General features: G+C 40.8%; 1 protein-coding gene across 1 annotated transcript in view; it reads right to left on the bottom strand.

The window, feature by feature from the left end:
* The window catches only part of LOC134865237 (protein sidekick-1-like), a 215,319-nt gene that overhangs the window by 119,293 nt on the left and 79,069 nt on the right, over nt 1-16,957 (bottom strand). The window contains 3 exon segments of the mRNA XM_063884715.1: nt 9,543-9,690; nt 11,569-11,675; nt 15,126-15,282. Of these exon segments, the coding sequence (XP_063740785.1) occupies nt 9,543-9,690; nt 11,569-11,675; nt 15,126-15,282 (412 nt within the window).

Genomic DNA, 16,957 nt, shown 5'->3' with positions numbered 1-16,957 from the left:
TATATGTAAAGGCATGAGATTTACACCTGGCATTGCAAATGAATTCACAGGTGACGCTAATCAAGTGCTATTTGCATGCATTCTTGTCTGCAGTATGACTGTGTCTACTTTGCACAGACTTTGAAGCACCTGAGAAGATGTGGCTTTAAATATGAGCAGCTGTGCATTACTGTATGAGCTAAATCCTAACTTTAGCATGAGCAGAAAGACCAGGCTTTTACATGCTGTTGTTTTGCACTTACTATGCACTTACATGTTACTATGTTGATAATCTTAGTTCAGTGCATAAACACATGCTAACATTCTCTAATTAGCCCTAAACATAGAGTACAGTTTAGGTTGATGGGATGTTATTCAACTGACATCAATCTGATCACCAACTTTTTATGGAAAGCTACACAGAAGTTATCTAGATGTTTTAATATTAACAAAAACCTGCTGGTGGTCACAGGATCAGTTGTATTCATCTTCCGGGAAAACAAATGTCTAAAAGGAAAGGGAATCCCCCAGGTTATCAGGAGTGATCATCTGGGAAACCATGAATGTTTTTACCAAATGTAGCGCCGATCCATATGGCAGACGGTTGAAAGTAAACAGTTTAACCTGCTGGTGGAACTTGTAAAAAAGATCACATCCACCAAGAAAATAAGTGGATCAAGTTACAGTCAACCTTTTGGTACCATGAATGTCTGTACAAATGTCCATAGCAATCCATGTAGGAGTTATAGTAGATGAGTGACAACATGGCCAAACACAAATATAGCAATTGAGAGATCTGAAAGGATGTAAGATAGCCTGTGTTTAGTCCTTGTTAGCAGACAGTTTGTCTCTTACCGAAAGAAAAAGACAGGCAGGGGGATATTTGCCATTGCTGTGAGTGCTACAGTACTGTGATCTTGCCTGAGTGCCTGTGTGATGCTGAGTGCAGGGCAAACTTCAGAGTGAGTCACGACGGTGCTTCACACCAACATATACTGCTGTACTAATCACCACACAGTGTACAGACTGCATACATTCACCGTGGATGACTCAGAGATACGAGCTCTTGTTAATTCATTCACACTTTCGTGAAAATGTGCCCTGTATGTTTACACCTAGCATTAGCATATGTTTTGGCTTTTCCAGATACAGATGGCATTTTAATAACAGGGCCAGGGGTCTCAGTGAATGTAAACGATGGCCTAATAGCACTTGTTACAGTACACAACATATTGTTTTACTGCTGCGATAAGACAGAACTGAATGCCGATTAGTTGGAGATAATTCAAATATGTGAAAGGGAAACAGAATCACAGTATTTAATAGTTTATTTTGCAACTGTGATGCAATCATCTGTGTCGCACTCCTGCAGTTTAGGGAGCTTTTTGTTCCTCCTCCTCCTCCCTCTCCTGCTGCTTGTCTCTCTCCCTTGAGTGTGTGAAGCAGAGTAAGCCTCTGTCATTTGGGAAAGTCATTAAGTAAAGCTTCAGAGTTAATGTCTTTTCTACTTTCAACTTTTGAAAAGTTTTCTTTCACCTCATTGTGGCTTGAAGAAGACAGCTAATTTGGAACACAGTCACAAGAAGGGACACGTGTTAAGGACAGATGAGAGGAGGATCAAACTCACCTGATACACCCGCCAGACATCAAGGCTGTTATCGCAGCAAATATAACAACATATCTGACTGCTGCGGCTGAAAATAATGGTGCTATGAACTCTAAAATATCCATCCAATTGGGTGCCAAGATAGAAAGGAACGTTTAATTTATTGAAGACATAGTGTTTTTACCTTGTAGCATATGTGTGGGTCCTCTTATAACTTGGAAACCACATCAACAGTTTTAAACAATGCTACAACAAATTGCTTTTGGCAGAATAAGCGATGAATATTCATAGTCCGACAGCAGGCCCTAAAGTGCTGTCTTCATAATGCAATTCTATCCCACTCCACCTTGACAATGAATAATATTACCAGAAAATGCAATGCAATTAAAGCAACCCCTTGTTCACTGTCTCCCTTTGCCACATGTGTTGCTCCCCAAATCCCCGTGCAGTACAGTCATAACATTAAAAATTAAACAAGTCATCTGATTTCTTTACTGCAAGATTCATGAATAATATCGTGGAGGTAGAATAAGTCGCCTCTGGACATTTTTTTCTCTTTTTTGGGGAAAAAAAGATGATGAAATGTAAACGAGAGACACTGAACCAAAATTAGACATACAGATGTATACAGAATGAAAAGAGGCAGTAAACTAGTCCAGCATACAAGGTTACAATTCCTTTGAAGGAACATGACCTCAACTGTTTGAGGTCATTGTCTAACCTTAACCAACTCAACTCAAACTTTTTTTTCACATCCAATCGCTTAACCTCTTTGACAAACTTCAGCCTCCACCTTTCCAGCTTCTACAACTGAGGACAGACTACACCTCCCAAAACACAGGTAGGCCTACAGCTTATTTTCATTTGATTTAAATTCAACAAAAGTAAGGTACTATTACCAAACCTTAGCTGATAGGCATCAACTGCCTTATGTGTGCTTGATCACTGGCTCAATAATCAGCTGTTAGGCTACCACTAGAGTATAAACGTTGATTATAACCATACCACCCCAACCCCAAGTTTGTTGGTATTCTAAGGATTACATTTTCATGTATTTATTTTTTAAAGCGGGGATCAGTTTACCCAGCATAATCCTCACCACAGCTCAGACTATTTGAGAGTACAACATTTTCTCTCTAATATATAACCATTTTGATATAAAATGAGAATTCCTTGATAAAAGTGTTTCTAAAATGTATAAACTTTAAACTTGAATACTGACTATTAGTTCCACTAGTGAATTATCAATAACACCTGGCTTTAAAACCCCAAATGCCCAGATCGGTTTGACAATCCTAACCTAAGGTGAGCCGAAGGTCGAGAGGGGGGGAATTCCAGGATTACCATTTCTCTTTGAACTGGGATCAACAACTACTACTAACAAGGAAGAGGGAGACCGAGGGTGAGAACAGAAACAAGAAAGCGACAGAGCCACACTTTTGCTGTTAAAATGAAGGGAGGTAAGGTATTGAAGAGGAAATGGAACTTTAGTGTAGAGAATTTTTCTTCTGTTATTTGCCGCCACATTAGGCGACCAAAAGAGCAATTCAATTATGGGAAGGGATGGAAAGCGTAAAAAAAGAGGATGCAAAAGGGAGGGGAGGAGAGGTAAATTGGAAAATATAAAGTTCAGACAGGCGTCAAAAAAAGAATTCCTGTTGCTTTATGTCCAGTCTTATTTGCCTCTATAAGATTAATCATTTTAAAATTTCTTGTGAAATGCCAAATGCTCATTTTCATATCACTTCACAGTGGTCTATCTTTAATTCAATTTCATTTACTACCATTATTAGTGACAAGAAGGCTATTAACTTTAACACAATTTCTTAGTTAGGGAGGTTTTTGTAGATAGTAAATATTTTCTATCGAACCATTTTAAAATCATGACCACAATTACCGATGACAAGCCTTAATTGAGCTGTCAATTATTGTGAGGACAGCACTATAGGTCCCAGGAGGAAAATGAGAACAACTCTCTTTATGAATCTAGCCTCTCTAGTTAATACATGGCATTAATAAAAGGGCTTCAAACACAGAAAAAAATACTGAAACATGTTCATAATGCACTGCAGATTGATACATTTATTCTGGTTATCAAGTTGATTGTCCTGCAAGAGCGAGGCAGTTTAGCTTTCTAATAAAAGGAAGTCTTACAATAAAGAAAGTATATTGTTGCAATTTCAACTTCAAATGTTTTCATATTGTACACGACAACCATTTACAGTTGTATAATGAACAGAACTGAGCTATCGTCCAATATTATGCGAGACATGAGTAACCAAGCTCAAAGACAAGACTCAAAACCATACTTACTATGTGAGTCAGTTTATGCAATAACAGTAATATCTTTAACAAAGGCATAGAAATACATGATTGTAGGATGAGTAAGTAGAGAAAACTTCGTGGCAACCGGCTCTTCTAAGTGCAGTCATATGTTCTTAAAATCCTTCATGTCTGGGATCATTTTGTAATTCCAAAAGTAACTAAATCATATCATTAAAAAGAAAGTCCCATACAGCATCTAAGCTTCTGGTGGCTCCAAAGGTAAAGTTCCAGACACAATGGATTTAAATGAGCTTAAATTCTTTACTCCATATTCATTTCCTGTACCCTTTTCTTCATGTTTCCTCTACCTCGTGCTCAGTCGCTTTGATCCTCCCCTTTGGCTGCCGTGAGAAAGTGAGTCATTATGAACCGCAGCGGTGCCGTTGTGGATGGAAGACCTTTCAAATGCCCGGTTGTATTTTCAATGAGTGGGATCTGAGCCTACATATCCTTTGAGTCTCGCTCCAAATGATGATCTTTCTCTTTTGCTGTCTGTCTAATACACACACACAAACACACATGCATTGTGTGCACACACTCGCAGACACAAACACACAAAACATCTGCTCGCAAAGTTCAGACAGCAAGAAAGTTCCTTCTGTTCAGACCTCTGCTGTGTGTGTGTGTGTGTGTGTGTGTGTGTGTGTGTGTGTGTGTGTGTGTGTGTGTGTGTGTGTGTGTGTGTGTGTGTGTGTGTACAATGGAAAGCAGCACAATAATGAATCGCTCCCTCTGTTAAAGTGCTGTTTGACAAATTAAAATGAATGAATGTCGAGACACACTCGCACACATACACACACATACAACATATGGCTACTTAGGCCAGGTCTATGAGGAGAAATATTTCCCATAAGGCCGAGTCCTGACATTGACCACCTGTGACATCAGCGCTCTCCGCACCACACGACTCCCCAGCAGAGAACCTGAAATATTCATCTGCCATGCTTCTGCAGAGATCACTGCCCTAATTTGATCAATCTGTGCGTCCCGGAAGGAAGAAGAAAGGAGAGTTCTAATTCTCCTCCTCCTGGCTGTCCGCTTAAAGCTGCTAGCTATGAGAATCATTCCACGTCCATCTGCCACAGGCCTCAGAGCTAATTAAAAACAGCAGCTCGCTCCTCTCGACCTGGGCCTCAGGTCACCGCTAAAATATTTCATCGGTGGCAGCGCTGAGGTGGCAACAATCTCCCGGAGTTGTTTCGACTGCTGTTGGACAGCATAATTCAAGGAGAAAACACACTAAATATGTCCAAAGCCCAGGTGAAAATGGAGGATGAAGGGTAGAAAAACATTTTGTGGGGGGGGGGGGGGGCAAATTAGAGTGATGGCAGACCGGCATTTAGACGGAGGGGAGCGGGAGTGTGAGTTCCATTAGATTAGCGCATAGTATGTGGGAAGTGACAGCTTGTACATTTTTTGTTGGCCAGTGTTTTGGGGGCTCTGGAGTTTAGGAAGGTTCATTCACAGACGGGATGTGTGTGTGTGTGTGTGTGTGTGTGTGTGTGTGTGTGTGTGTGTGTGTGTGTGTGTGTGTGTGTGTGTGTGTGTGTGTGTGTGTGTGTGTGTGTGTGTGTGTGTGTGTGTGTGTGTGTGTGTGTGTGTGTGGACGTGATTGGTTAGTGGGGAACCACAGTGGGAGTGAAGTTGTGTGTGTTGGATATGCAGAGAGGGGTTAGGGGCGGGCACACGGACAACATTTGGGAGCGGTGGGAGAGCCATAAAGTAAGACAGTGAAATGGGGCTGGGGACTCTGGGAGCGATGCATATCGGATCAATAAACTTCATAAACAACATCATCAGCTCGGTCACCACGAAGACAACCAACCGCCAGGCACCATCTGGCCCCGTCTCACCGGACCGCAGGATCAGCCAGCGTAACCTCGCGCACAAACACAAACGCACACACACCGCTTTACACGCACTGTTACACAGGCAGAACTGTGCAAATACTCAGTGTGCTCACTTTGACACGCATGGGCGCACACAGAGACGTTTGAGCCAGGTAGACGCAACCAATATTGGTCTGGAGAGATGGCTTGTGTGACAGTGTGTGTCTGCGGAGTGTGTGTTTGTGTGCAGCAGTTAAGCAGTTTATTCAGGAACAGAAGTTTATGGCTTCTGTAACAGTATATCCTGTGGCATGATAATGACAGTAAAAGAGACAGGGAGGGAGAGAGGGAGAGTCAACGGAGAGAATGAAGTCATATAAGGAATAATTTAGAGGCAGAAAGTAGGAGTGAGAAAAGAAGCAGCGAGGTGAAAGTGGGGAAGGGGAGAGAAAGACATGTCTTGTAGAGACAAGAAGGAAGCTGTGAAGAAAGGTGCAAATTAGACTTTTCCATGAGGGTTCAAAGGAAGTGTTATGCATGAATCTGTATCACAGAGTGTGTGTGGGGTGCAATGCAGAGATAGAAGCTGTTATCCAGATTATATTAATACTTGAGAATACAGAAGTGCGATGACTCGTTCTATTCATATCATAGGTGTGTGCATGCATGTGTTTGAAAAGATTTATAAAACTATGACTGTAGATCATTCTCATATGATTAAGTTTGTCCTTTGCAGGCCACCGTAGCTGGTGCCCCACCCGGTGACATGTTAAGATAATAGGCATTCAGTTGTTAGTCGGCATGCAACGTACATGTTCACTGTTCATGCTGTGGTCATAAATAAAGCCACCACTTGCCTATGCATTGTGTATTCCTTGTACACACACATGCATGTATTAAGAGGTATCGGAAACTTCTACAATGACGATCAACTTGATATATTTTTTCTATCTATCAATATCATTCAAATGTACTTCTACATCACATGATGTATTGCAGACACAGTGGCAGATCCTCCTGTCATTTTATCGTGTTGCCATGGATACAGGTACTTGTGCGAAAGCGTTGAATCTTAGACAAACTCTGTGCTTCAAAGTTTCACACCAATCAGGTCTTCTTTGCGCAAACAAACTGCCAACAGGACTGTAACCCAGTGTGTGCCTGGATCCATGACAGGAGGAAAGGAATCATGTATGATCCTCCGGTACACTCTCTGTCAACGCGCTACTTCCTGCCTAGGCATTACACAAACTAAGTTGATATTAAGACCAAAGATCAACTGCTTCAAAAGGAATTCAAACACCATCCATAATCTTGATCTTTAAGTCACCATATTTTAGACTTGAAACATGGGTTAGAAGTGCCATACAGTTTGCATTTACAACTTTTTATCATTATTTTTCTGACATTTTCGCTCAGGTTTGACTAATCAAACACTATGAATGAGTAATTATCTGCTCGAAACCGTGTTTTCAAGTGACTCTCAAAAAGAAGGGTCTGTAAAAGTATCCATTCATTGAAATAGTGAATAGTTTTGGAACAAAAGGCTTCATAGTTCCCTGTATCTCTCGGATTTACTCCGGGAGGAAAGTGGTTGTCCTGTTATCTCAATAGAGGTAATTGAGACAGGCACATGATTTATATCAAATTATTGTAAGTGGCATGTCTCCCTCTCTGCATAAAATTGGTATATGGTCTAAATAAAACATCTACATTAAGTGCGAGGCCTCTGCTGTGTAGAAAACACACCTCCTTTTTTTATTCCCAGAATGCCACTAACATAGTAAATCATAAAAAATGTATTAATTTCTTGTGACTTTAGCGGAGGCAGTCAGGTATTTAGCAGGAACTAACTGTGTCTGCAGTAAATAGCAAAGGAAAACCATGAATTTAATGGCTTATCTTGATAATAAAGTGCATGGACTGCACATTTTTGGCAGGATGTTTATCAGGTTTTTTGCAACCTAATTAAGATAAAGGGCAAAGAAAAATGGAGCCTTTGCAACTACATTTACTGCATAAAAGGACTCCAACACAGGCCGCAGCGTAACTGTGTGGTGAACACTTGGCCAAACCTCTCAGCAGACTGCACCTGCCAAACCGTGGCAGTCTATTGGTCACTGTCAAATCATATTGTGTTTAAAATGCTCTGAAAACCTTCTGCTGCAACTCTTATATCAGCTCTTACTCTGCAAACTCTGCAGCCACCCTAGCGTTTAGAAATGTAATTATTTGACATGTCTAAACTCTATCTGACCAAGTATTTTCCTAGTAAACCTAAAGTGGTTGAGTTGGACGTTTATTTCAGTCGAATAACGCATCTTAAAAAAACGTTCTTTTTCGAGTTTCAGAGTTTTAAGCCTCTTTAGCGACTCTGTTAGACCGGACTTGCACTTAAACACATTACTGACAACTTGAGACCTTTACAAAAGCTTCTATTGAAGAAAAAGGTGCTCTTTGCTGTGTTTTGTACCCTACTGCCAAACTTACGTGATGTGATAAAGTGGCCATTATAGTAATTGAAAGGCAGTAGCACAATTTTAGCATTAGGAGCCTTAATTTCAGACTTCACTCTGGATTTTGAAATGATCTTTTTTCCTTTCTACATACCAGTGGTGTTGGTATTAGTGCCTTTTCTGCGGTGTATTTGTAAGGGGGTGACAGCAGTGTAATGGTGATGCTCTGACAGTAAACACTTTGAACACAGGCAGCGTCTTGATTCCGCTGTTAATAAGCCTTACTCAATGAGCTGCCATTAAACTACAGGGGAGCCATTTTCCGTGTCCATTCAAATTAAAAAGAAACTTGGTGTGAACCAACAACAAAACATATAATTAATAATGAATTAAATAAAGCAATTGCTAATATAACCTGACTCCACCAAGCATAAAAAAGCACTTTTGAGGTGATGACTGTCATAAAAAGAATGAAAAAGTTGCTGTCTGGCCATTTGTGTGAACAGCAAGGCCACTGACAATCTAATTCAATAACACACAGGGGAGCAGTTAGTGTTCTTAATGGCGAGTTGGTTATCTCAGAGTGAGAGAGCTGCCTAATAAAATCACTGAAGGTCTCTATATAACACATATTTCCACTGATGAGTAGATTCACACAGGTACATATTCTAAAAATAATTTAAGAACTGCCTGAATCCACAGCACATTACTCTGAAAACCTTTCACAACAAACCTACAGTACCCCGCTCCGTCTGAATAATTACGTTATTAATCCACTGAATGAGCATTTTTCAAATACAGACACTGACAGGATTCGGCTACGGAATAATATGCAAATTACAGGCATTTCAAAGGAGCCCAACAATATTAAACAAAAGACTTTGAACTACAGATTACACAACGTATCCAGAAACCCTCATATCTCTGCTGCACAATTAATATAAAAGAACATGTCTTGTGCACCTAAAATTACCTAATAAACTTGTAGATTAGACAAGAAAACGGTTTGATTCATTACAAAATCCATTTTATCTTTTCTTGATAATGTACTTAGTCTATTGTACTGATGCCTAATGAAACGGGTCAGTTATCTAAATGGCTATTATTCAAAACAATTTCTGTGTAAGGATTAAATATTATATCCTCAGCTTACTAATTAATATACTGAGGGACAGGAACTGTAAAATTACATTTCTTTATCGCAGGCAAGTGGTATTTTGTTACATGCACTTTGCACCAGTATTGGCAGAAGTCGGACAGAGAGAGAAAGAGGAGGGGAGGGAGACTCAAGCAGAGAGAGACCTAAGACGAAGCGAGAGAGAAGAAGAGAGTGAAAGAGACACCTACATTTGGTTGTTAGGGATTATCTTGTGTCCGTCTTTGTACCACGTGACGATGGGTCGGGGGAAAGAGGCGAGGGGAGGCAGGCTGATGATCGCCGCTCTGCCCTGAATCACCGTCTTCCTCTGATCCTCAGCTGAGAATGTGCCCAGAACTGGAGGGGGAAGCAGGTATGAAGAGAGTGGATATCAATATAGGAATGTTTCAGATTACAGTCAGACAAAATATATTAATGCAAGAAAAAGCAGCATTAAGGCCTGCTTGTTTAGGGGTTTCAAGGGTTCTAATTCATCTGTGTGACTTCCTCAACACGTAGTTGTAGTAGTTTGGAAAAAATGAGAAATATACTTGCAGTGTTAATTAGGGCTGAACGATTTTGGAAAATAATCTAATTGCAATTTTTTTCCTCAATATTGCAATTGCGATTTAATATGCGATTATTTTTTCAAGGTCCTCTTCTCATGTATTTTTCAGCAAACACAAGCAATTAATCAATCGTGATTACAATCGTGAACCTCGTGAGGTAGCAACAGTAGCGAGGCACGTTCTGCACAATATCTGACGTTGCGCAGCATCTTCCTTTTTAAAGCCAAAATAATTCCACACAACTGACGTGCCGCTCCTCTTTGGTACCAAACTTCCAGCCGTGCACTCTTCTGACGAGCCTGAGGCCATTGTGCAACAGCTTCAAGCGCAGTGTTGACTTCTTTCCCTGCCTGCTCGGCTCGCTCGCAAGTCACGAGCCCAGATCACGTGACCAGTCAAATCGCAGCCTTTGCGGTTGGAAAATCTTGTTTTGTCATATCGCGATATTATCGCAAATGCAATTAATGGTTCAGCCCTAGTGTTAATGTAACTGTTGAGCTAACCACTAAACAGCTAGCTGCTACAGCTAGTCAATCACAAAAGCTCAAAGAATGTACTTCTATGCTTGGCTGTTATGTCCCCTTGTATTTAGTTTTAGTGATTAGACATTAATTAATGAATATACAGATTTATTGCAGGTCAGTTAGCACGGTGTCTCTTTACCACAGCCACAATAGCTTACCGTAATTTCCGGACTATAAGCCGCTACTTTTTGCACAAGCTTTGAACCCTGCGGCTTATAGTCCGGTGCGGCTTTTCTATGGAGTTTTCATGATTTTTGTGGTATCGTAAGAGGTTTTGTTTTGTTCCGCTGTTGTACAGCACTACTTTGCCTGGCGGAAGGGCATGTGATCAGACACACAGTCACGGGGGAAAAGAGTGGTATGTTGGTCACATGTCCTTCCGCCAGGCAAAGTAGTGCCGTACGAATTAGTGCGAAAAAGAGACTAGATTAGCAAGAGCAAGACGAGTACTGTAATTTCCGGACTATTAGCCGCTACTTTTTGCACAAGCTTTGAACCCTGCTGCTTATAGTCCGGTGCGGCTAATGTATGAACAAAACAGGATTTCCCCCTAATTTTAGCTTGTGCGGCTAATATTCAGGTGCGCCTTGTAGTCCGGAAAATACGGTACATCATTTTTGACTCTGGTTCTGTTTCCTAAAAAGACTGCACTGTAAACATGGCATTCTTTCAACAGCGAAAATTGGTATGTTGGAATCCACACAGATATAGTGCACCCCAGGGAGCAAATGACTGATTGCACTGAATCGATTAAATGAACTGATTTCACAGCTTTAAAAGCTGTAGTGACTGGGCCATTGAGTTTATAAATTGAATGTGTTTACTTTTTGGGTTCAGTTTATGCTGAGTGTTTTGTTGCTTAAATGCTTTCCAAGTATTACATTGAAATACTAAAACCCAACTCAAATTAAATTGCCTGTTTAGAGCATCTTCCCATTGTAATATTTGCTATAAATTCCCTCTAGCACTTTTGGTGCTGGCTGCAAAAAGGGATGACTAATTGGGATTATAGTTAGACTTTAAGAGTGAGCTTGCTTCTTGCCGCTGGGACCGTTTCCCTTAAAACCAGCGCCTTAGTCATTAAAAAAAAAGCCTTGTGTGTGTTGGTGTTATTCAAATGGAGTGAACGCTCGTGTACTCACAGGCCACCTGCACCTCTGTCTTCCTGTGTATGACGGCTCCCATCCTGTTCCTCACCATACACTGATACAGGCCGGCATCCGTCCTCTTCAGAGATGGGAGGGCCAACCTGAACAAGGACATAGAGAGCATGATGACTGTGTGTTTTCATCTCAATACTGTAAATAAACAGTATAAACATGAGAACCACTAACCTTATGAAACAAAACCTTATAGAATCACATCGGGTTATTTAAACTTGAGAAAAACAACTCTTAAAAACATGATTATTCATTTTCCTATTGGACTAATTACATAGAGAGCAAGTCAACTACATTTTAAAACATGTATAAACTGTTTAAGCTTTTAAAGTGACTGAGGCAACCAGCTGTGGGTTAAATGTTGTGGTGAAACGTTCGGAGACCAACGAGACTCAAGAAAAAGAAAATCGAGGTCTGTAACTCTACATGTATGCACTCTATCATGACCTTGACTTGAAAATGGTTTGGCAATATGTTGTCAAAGTTCCTCAATCACATAAGTGGGGAATATGTGCAGTATGTGTGTGTGCGTTGTGTGTGAGAATGTTTTTCACCGTGCATAACATTTTTTTTGAGAGTGGTTGTTAATGGGGTTTTAATGGACTGTGCTTCGCTAATGGGAAGCTTGGCATAAGATCTAGGTTGGTGCCATGCTGGACAAACACACAAATCCATCGACACACCCTCGCACATGCACACACAAATATTACACGCAAACCCCAGATATACACAGTAACACTGGACATCGCTTTGGGGCTCATTATGAATACCAGGACAGCCAAGAATTTAACTCCCAGGCTGTCAATGAAAGCTGCCAACACACACAAACACACACACGAGTGCACACACATGTACATCAAACACTCACACACAAGTCCATTTGAATCAGGAATGACACTTTACACAGCGGCTCTCATCGTGAAACATATTTTGATATTGGACACTGCATCTCTCTCTGTGTTCCTGCATTATTTCTGAAACACTTCTCAGTGTTTACCACTAGAACAGTGACATTATATGTATTATATATACAACAACCTAAGTCCCTCCTGCAGACATCCTGCACAGAGACACAGGTGCTGCAGAGGGGATTCAAATCGCGACTGTATATTGAAGACGATAGTTTGAGATGTGTCACGTGGGCGGGACGTTGCCAGGAGTTCAATGTAAAGCCAGCCCACATTTCGGTTATGACGTCATATCGGCAGCAAATCTGGATCAGTACCCCGTTTTGTACCCCCGTTTTGTACCCCCGTTTTTACAGATGTGGGTAAGGAGGAAAAAAGAGAGGGTTGAATTTTCTGACACGTTGTGAGTCTACTTGCACACCGGGGACACTTATTTATGTATAAAAGACATCAAAAAGTGCATTTTGCATAATAAGGGACCTTTAAATGTTGTCAGGCTCAAATCAATACAATAATTGCTCAATAAATGTATCTGACAGTCTCCGGCCTGAGTGTGAAGTCAAATTCCCCTTTTGATTTAAGATAACAACCATTTCAATCAGGTTTTTCCAATAAAACAGCTTCTGCACAAATTGACCAAAACCTCCCTGTGGCCTCAATCCGTGCCCTGATGTGACCAGATGTAATTCTATACTTTCGGTTTTGTGATGTGAAAATTCTTTGAATAAGTTTCTGTGTCAATACAGAAGACTGCACCATGTAACATTAAACTTAACTTAATTGTAACATAAGAAAGCAGGTTGCAAATTGTTAGCAGCACAATTAGGCAGCACTTTAAAAAAACTGTGAAAAATAACTTAATTGTTCCCCAAAACTGTTGAAGATGATACAGTAGCTTAGTCAACAAAGCAAACACTCTTGTGTTATGCAAGACTAACTGGCCAACTAATTATTTTATTGGAACTTACTATGTGTAAAAAAGGCCAGATTTCTGGAGCTGAACTGAGAAAAACTGAAGGAAACTTAATGAAGTTTCCATAAATGTTAATCATTTTCATTTGCAGCGCCGCTCGTCTGAGTTATTCACTGCCTAGTACATTAAACATGGGATATAAGAGGACATTCAAACGAAGATCAATTAGACTACACTCTAAAGAGAGGATGTTGAAAAGGTGTGTGTTATTTACATGCATGTAAACTGCCACAATACCTACTTCTGTTGTGTGAGAAATCCTTGCGATGACCAAAGTGATAACACTGCCACAAGCACACCCCTTCAAAGCTTCGCACTAAAAATTCTTAAAGATATTTAAACATTCTAAATGGAATATGAAAAAAATAAAAGCCAGATCAAATATAAAAAGGACTCTCACTCTTTTAAAAAAATGCACTTACATTTATATTACAGAAAGGAGGTAGAGAGAGTAATTTGTTACTAAAAGGGCAAATACTGCCAATCCAGCTCCTAAATAGTTATGAACTTTATTACCGAAAGGGCAGAGTAACCACATATTAACCATCAGCTAGATATGAACATTGCTTCCTTATTTGGCTTGAACACCAAATGTTCCCAAACCTGAGCTGTGGAAGACACGTTGAAAGTGTAATTGTTGTGCACACGCACACACACACAGTTTAAGGTAACTACTGTACCATGAAAGGCACCAGCAAAACCACCAGGACATATTAAGCTAAAAAATGTATACAAGGAGCCGGATATCAAACAGCCAATACTTTGAATAGTGGAGTACATGCTTTACGTGCTTACGTTCAACCACCAGTAAAAAGAAATCAGGGAAATGTAGAACAAATTCACACACACACTGCAGCCTGGCGTTTCAGATCAGCCCTGGCCTCACCAAACTAACAGCCAGATCTCTGAGAGCAGATCCGAGCTCCACAACGCTCCCTGACTCAGACAGAGAATCCTACAAAATGCTGGCTCACGCTGTCCCTCCCTCAGTGTGTAAGCATCCCCAAGATTCCCTCTATTTCTGAATGATGTGAAAAACAATTTTGTTTCACAGCTGCGGTTTTGCTGAGAGGGATTGCTTAGCTCTTACCAGACAACAAACACAGGGGCCAACAGAGAGAGTGGGAGAGGAAGTGAAGAAGAAGAAGACGAAGAAGAAGAAGAGAAGACGAAGAAGACGAAGAACAAGAACAAGAACAAGAAGAAGAAGAAGAAGAAGAAGACGAAGAAGAAGAAGAAGGAGAAGATGAAGACGAAGACGAAGACGAAGAAGAAGACGAAGAAGAAGAAGAAGAAGAAGAAGACGAAGAAGACGAAGAAGACGAAGAAGAAGAAGAAGATGAAGACGAAGACGAAGACGAAGAAGAAGACGAAGAAGAAGAAGAAGAAGAGAGAAAAGCAGAGAAAAGGCTCAGACTTATTGATTGGTTCTCCTCTTCTCTCCCCAGACCGTATACATATTTATGATGCAAATGTAATTATTAATCTCACTTTGGCTCCACCGTCTAAATGTTCTGACCTTCTCTAAACGCACTCCATCACTTAAGGCCACTGCTCTTACGCAGTTTTTCAATGCTGCAGGCGTCACTGGAAACACAGAAGATTCTCAGAATTATGAGAAAGTATGGAAACAGGAAAAAGAAAGTCCGATAACTGACCTGTACTGCGGGGCCCAGTCCGTGACGTTGCTGTTGTTGAGAGTCCAGCGGTACTGCAGGGGCCAGCTGCCTCCGGCCAGGCAGGTCAGCACCAGTCTGTTCCCCTCCAACACCACCTGCTGCCCCCGTCCCGCCCCTCGCAGGTAGGGAGCAACCTCTGACACACAGAAAGAGAGGAGAAGATGTTACTTTTGTTAGAGGAAAAGCCTGCATGCTTGGAAAAATTGAGCAAATTTATCATCAACCGAAATAATTTAAAAATGGAATTCCCTCCATGGTTTGTCCTTGGCACGTACGGACATGTTTGTTCTCAAGTTAAAAACTGGAGTGTGCAGCTTCTCTGATCATCTGCACTTAGACTAACTGTACTCAGTCACATCTTCTTCTTACCTACTCTTGCAGCCAAGACATTGCCCTCCTCACCTTTATGGCTCTCATTTATATCCTCATTAGTTACGGTAAGAGTAAAGTGGGTGTACCAAAATCTGCAGAGACTCATCTAACAAGATTTACCTGGACTTTCAGTGGAAAATCATTTTCAAACGAATACATTTAAGTATAAATAATTACAATTCAAGAACCTCCTGAAATATATCAATATCTTCCTGTTTAAAGAAAGAACGAGGATGTTTGTGTTGTATTAATCTCTAATACCGTTGAAATGTTTAAAAGTAAATGAAAAACCTATCTTTTCAATATGGCTTTTAACTTAGGATTCTCACTGGTATCACTGTCCATGTTTCACTGTATTTTTTCTGCTTTGCTTTTATTTTACATTTGAAATGTTCTTCTTTTAATTGTTTTATTTGAACCTATTTCAATTTCTTGTCAGCTTCACTTCAAGGGATTTTCATTAGGATCGCTGTTGATGTTTTGCATTGTTCTCTATTTATTTTGATAACGTTGTTATGTCTTGTTCTGTAAAGCATTTTGGGCTCCTTTTGCATGAAAGTTGCTATACAAATACATTATTGTCATTATTATAGTACTATTTTTACTCAATAAGATTCAGTTTAACCCAGTATTAATGGTGTATCTGTACGGAAACAAACACATTTGATGCACGTCAAACATTCCCTCCTATTATTTTCCTTCTAAGCCCACACACCAGCAACATGAATCACCGTGTCAGCATGTCCTTTTTCCCAGCATTGATGCGCATCAATGGTCCAGAAAAGCAGCAATTCTATCACATTTACTCCCTGGAACAACACTCTGTAACTTGACTACGCCTTCTGTCGGCACGGAGCATCTGCTGTGAGCTGATGGCATCGGTTGAATTGTATCAAATGCCAGTGTATATTGCACTTAAGGCTTTGTAGGGTAGAAAGGTCAAACAATGCCTCACACTCACTCTCAACCCAAATGTATAACAAGGTTGGACATCCTCTCGTTCAGGTGTGATGTGATCAAACGGGATAAAGTCACGCTCAGTCACACTAGTGGCATGTTAAGAACGTAACCTTTCAACAATGGTTCTTCCCCTCCAGCCCACTTGTTATTATCCAGACACGGTGTTTTCTCAGTTACAGAACATATTTACTGGCGGTGCCGGCGCTGCTGCTTCTGATAAGGTTGCTGAGTTGCTGGCTTTGACTTGCGTGGTGCATTTGCTGAATGGCTGGGCTGCCGCTGCTGTCTAAACAATGGCATGCAGTCTTTACCTCTTGGCTCAGGTGTGCAGAGCTGGATCCCGAGCACACAGCATTAAGGCTAAAAGAGTGTGTCCACGGCAACTAGCTGTAGGACCTGTCAGCATCTGTTGGGGCCTGGATCCACTAAACAAAAAATCAGCATCTGGGTGCAGGGTTGTAGACACAAAGATTTATTGA

This window comes from Eleginops maclovinus, chromosome 5 (assembly GCF_036324505.1).
Source record: "Eleginops maclovinus isolate JMC-PN-2008 ecotype Puerto Natales chromosome 5, JC_Emac_rtc_rv5, whole genome shotgun sequence".
Lineage (NCBI taxonomy): Eukaryota > Metazoa > Chordata > Actinopteri > Perciformes > Eleginopidae > Eleginops > Eleginops maclovinus.
The sequence above is the reverse complement of the archived record's forward strand: the minus strand, read 5'-3'. Positions and strand labels throughout refer to the sequence as shown.